The sequence below is a fragment of the Filicampus tigris genome, chromosome 3 (assembly GCF_054856515.1).
Source record: "Filicampus tigris isolate MCC_2025a chromosome 3, RoL_Ftig_1.0, whole genome shotgun sequence".
NCBI classification, from domain to species: Eukaryota; Metazoa; Chordata; class Actinopteri; order Syngnathiformes; family Syngnathidae; genus Filicampus; species Filicampus tigris.
Window position 1 is genome coordinate 16,822,488 of NC_141219.1, and position 4,961 is coordinate 16,827,448.

General features: G+C 36.7%; 1 protein-coding gene across 1 annotated transcript in view; it reads right to left on the reverse strand.

Annotated features, from left to right (window-relative positions):
* Window positions 1-4,961, reverse strand: part of nedd4a (NEDD4 E3 ubiquitin protein ligase a) — a 38,918-nt gene that overhangs the window by 33,444 nt on the left and 513 nt on the right. The window contains exon 2 of the mRNA XM_086026388.1: window positions 2,209-2,282. Coding sequence (XP_085882514.1) covers window positions 2,209-2,282 — 74 coding nt within the window. The remainder of the gene's footprint in view (window positions 1-2,208; window positions 2,283-4,961) is intronic.

Consider the following 4,961-nt stretch of genomic DNA (forward strand, 5'->3'; position numbering starts at 1 on the left):
TTTCAAAGGTCAGGGCTTCAAGAAAAACAAAACAAAAAAAATCTTTGTAAATTTGAATATACTTTTCGTTACACATAGCAAAAAGCTTTCTATCTTAATGAGACCATGCAGAACAAAAACTGTCATCAAAGACAGACATGAATGCAGTCATTACTCAACATTGCTCTATGATTCTGCTAATTCATGAGTAAATAAATACAGTATAATAGATTTTACAGTAAGATGGGAAGTGTGGCATACTATAGTGAATATTAGGAATGCTCAGTCTATACCACTTTATTTACATGGAGTATGTACTTGTACTTGCCGATACCAAGTATCGATACTTGATAAAATAGTATATATTTTGATCAAAATATTGTTCAAAAACAAAAACTGTTCTTGAACATGGTACACAGTATGTTTAAAAAGTTTGACTTGAATACAAGTACCGTATTTTGCGGTCTATTGGGCGTATTATTAGGTGCAATATCAATCAACAGGTCTATGTCAAAAAAACAAAAGAAAAACACAACAACAAAAAAATCATAGGACTGGATCATAGGTGCATTATTTTTGTGAAGCATTGTATAGTTATAGTTAAGTTCATTCTAATTGTACTGTTTGTTTATTTGATAGATTTGGCACTATTATGCTACGTTCAGACCAGATGAAAACATCAGGTAGCGCCGCGTGTCTCACTTGCTTTTGTTCGTTGTGCAACTACACAGGGTTTGCTTCGAGCGGAGGAGGGGATCCCCTGACAGATGAATAAAAAACAGTTTGAACATCGCTGGTCAATCTGATTGACAGTTGTAGATAAGTCAATACACTCAAACCTCCATGATCCAACCTTTTTTGCTTGGTCTTGGCAACTATTGGAAGCCGGCTGTGTTCTTTACCTTGCGCCGGTCCTGTCCCCCATTGTAACGTTGGAAATATGCCACCAGAAAAGTTATACTTTTGTTGGGTTTACCGGCGAGCGCAGCATTGGGCTAGTATGACTACATTTCCCATTATTCTTACACACGAAAGCAGGAAGCAGTTCAAGTTCCGGTATGACGAAAACAGACGCCTGCTAACGATTAGATGTGTATAAGAATAACAACACAAACAAAAGAATTTGAATTAACATATACTTATAATCCGGAAAATACGGTAAAGATGACAAACTGAAAAGCTGACATTCATTCATACATAGGGCGCACCGCATTACAAGGCGCACTGTTGACTTTTGAGAAAATTGAAGTATTCTAAGTGCGACTTATGATCCCCAAAATACAGTAACACTTCTTAGAAACACATATCACAATGTTTCTCGACATTGTCTAAGCACTTCACCGCACAGTATTACAGGCCAGTAACATATTTTGTTTTTCACAGAGTAGAAAAAATATAATGCCTATGAGTGTTATTTAATTGTCTTTCTGTTTTTGTAGCTGCACTGTTTGTGTTTGAATATTCGCTCTTTAAAGGTTTATACCGTGGCAATAATGCTAATTTAATAGCCCTTCTATGGTGCTTCTCATTATGTGCTGGAATTAAGTTAGGTGTTCAATTCAAATTGAACAAAAACATGTAATTTTATTTAGTTTGTGTTAGTTTTACAGTGAGATTCAACTGCAATGATTAACAGCCTGAAGACGGCACACATGGACGCTTTTTGAAGAATTGTAAAAACTATATCCATAAATGATAACTCGATGATCAAAAATAATTAGGTAATTGACAAGTTGTCGATTAATTATTGCACCTCTGTCTTAATTTTTACAAGCTCTCCTTCCAATCAATATCAATATCTGTTTTGAAAGAGAGACTTGCTCAATCAAATGAATGATTTGAAACTCCCTGTTTATTTGTGTTAGGAATGCTAAATTGATGCTAATTTAGCATCAGTGTCAATTTTGGTGGTACTGCTTTAAACAAATGTTTTTACTATATATTTATATTTTTTAGAATAAGATCTGCGGCTCATTTAGCTGGTATCCATACACAATGTGAAGAGGACTTGAGCAATTTACAGATTGCTGTACTCCGTATGTGTATATTTTTATAAAATGGATGAAACAATGTGTGGAATGGCAGTAGTTGGAGCTGATTCACTGATGACAAATTTCCCCAAGGGGGACAATAAAGTTCATCCGGAAAATATTTGTGTAGCCCTGAATCAAATTTAAGATCACAATATGACATTAATTACTGTACGAGGACCTCAGATATTTGACTTACCTTGCCCCAAGGATATCTTTTTTAGCTAGGCCGATCCCAGCAATAACCTCGACTTTAAGGACTCTGGATTCACCCTAAAATAAACAACAATACAAGAATGAAATAAGGCATGCAATCTTTCTATATTCTATATGTTTTTTGGGGGAAATCAAAGTCAGGGGTCAGTATTAGTACTTGATTAATTCTGACTGGAAAATACCAAAAGCAGCCAGTGATCACTCCTTATCCATTATACATTTATACAAATGTGTAGCGAGCAGGGGCGTAGTATCCATTTGTAATTTTGGGAAATTCCTGAACGGCCGGACCATTCCCGGACGAAATTGTCCTGCATCAGGGTCGTTTCGTTTTACCCAAATCAGACCTAGGTCACTTTCATATGTGGTCCAAGATCGAAAATGCATCAGAATTTTCGCAATGCGACCTCATTCTGAAGGGATAGGTCACATATATCCCACCTATCCGTCATCGAAAGCCCAATAGGCGCTCTGTGCGGGGGAGGGAGGGTCCTTGGGAGGGAGATTGACAATTGTCTGTGAGTCTGTAAAGTTTTGATTAACAGCATTCCCAGATAGCAAAAGATGTTAAATCAATGTTGAATTAGGGTGAAGAAGGTTGATTTTTGGTTTTAGTTTAATCAACGTTGGTTCAACAATATTTTGCCAGCATTGAAGTTTGTGATTCAAAGATGTTGTTGAATCTACATTGCATTTAGGTTGAATTAAAAAAATTGAAATGTCAATGTTTAATTAATGTTGAATCTGTGTTACCTACGTTTGCCCTTCTATATTTTTCTACTTCAGCGGAGGGAGGTGGGAAGGGGGCATATTCTGAGGGGGACAGGTCTTTTTCAACCGCAAAAAGTGTGTGTACTGGAACTCTCTCTCGCTCTCACTCGCCGTCACTCTCTATATATAGATTTTATTTTTTTTAACCACTTTTTTCTGACTGATATTTTTTGTTGTTGCCCTGAGCACTGGTGTTGGTCCTGTTTCATGAAACGTTTTCATTTCTTAGCCATTTCCGCGCAATATTTTGTTCTCTTCTAATACATGTTTGAATATTAAACATGTTTTCTGTCATAGGTTTTTCATACTTTTGGGTGAGGGAAAAGCTAAATTTGTAGTGGACTAAGCCAATGTTTTTGTTACAGCGGGGCTACATGGCTCAGTGGTAGAGTGGTCGTCTCCCAACCCGGAGGTTGTGGGATCGAAGAATGATGGGGTGAGATACTTTACTTTTTTACTTAATTACAATCAATGGTCCAGCTGGTCATTTAGGTTACAATACCTAATCAATAATTAGGCTTCCGTCCACTATTCTAGTGGTTGGGGTGTCAAACATTAAATATTTAATGAGATCTTATATTGCCCCAAGGCCTAAATAATAAACAACAAATCTTTTGGTGCCCTAAGCCTTTTGTACAGTACTGGATTTACTGTATACACAATTATTATTCGTGTTTGATATTTTTTTCCCTTCTGTAGTTCTTCTAAAGCAGGGGTCTTCAATCCTGTTTCGCAAGGGCGGTTTCCAACACACCTGATTTAAATGATCATATAATCAGCGAGGTCTGCAGATGCTGGATAACGATTCTCATCATTTGAATCAGGTGTGTTGCAGGAGGGAGAGATTGAAAAGATCCAGCAAATCGGCCCTCGAGGAACAGGATTGAAGCTGCACTGTTTGTGTTTGAATATTCTAAAGTGTGTAAATATGTTATCTTTGATTTGATCAAAAGTATTGTAATTAATTGTTTGAATTAAAACATATAAAAAGCATTTAAGTTGTTTAGCTGTTAGATATTATTCCACTGCTTTTTATTGGTGTTTTAAGTTTTTGCCGTGGTATTGTGTCAGAACCAACATCAAAGTACTTACAAGTATAGTATCAAAGTCAAAGGTTGGTTGTTGGTGCTAATAACCCAAATATCTCAAAATAATACATTTTAGAGCTGTAAGGGCAATACCATGAAAGCATTATATTTTTGCTCAAGCTTATACAGTCAAAATCTGATACCAGCCCATACCTAGTCATATATCAAGGATTGAGAATTCATTTGACATCCTCACTAGTACGACAATTCTGCTCACTTGTAGAGGGACTGTCTTATTAGTAACGCCCCACCACCAACACTGCCCTCCATTACTGTATGACATTTCTGCACACAATTAGGCCAACTTTGGCACACTAGATCTACAAATACTACTGAGGCAAAATTTGTGAGGCAAAAATAGTGTGAATTTTGGTGCAGGGGGAGGCTACTAGTGTGTGACACATCTCTACTTGCTGGGCCAACTACCGTTACTTGTGCAGCTCAGTAATTTACTAGTAAAGTCTCATTGCACGCTAGAAGTCCAAAAGTGGCACTGGCATTAGAAAACAAAATTACTAGTAAAACATTTATACCATAGTCATTATACTAGTGTGCTTAATTGTTTTTAATTAATTTACTTTTTTGCAGGTATGTGTACTTTTCTTGAATATTTATTTTTGTGACAACTTTTTATTTGTGCAGTTCCTTCTGTTCTTTTCTATCCCGACTGTTTACTTTGTCACTTTTTAGTTCACTATATAAAACTCCCTATCCAGTACTGTATAGTGGGTACAGTAACGAATGAGTGATTCCATAAACAACCTGTGACTTCCCTCACGTAACTTCTGTGAGTTTCTTTAGACGTCACATGCCGATGACGTGTCCAAGAATGACAAGTTTTCGCAATGACTGACAAGAAAGACATGACGATGGGTTG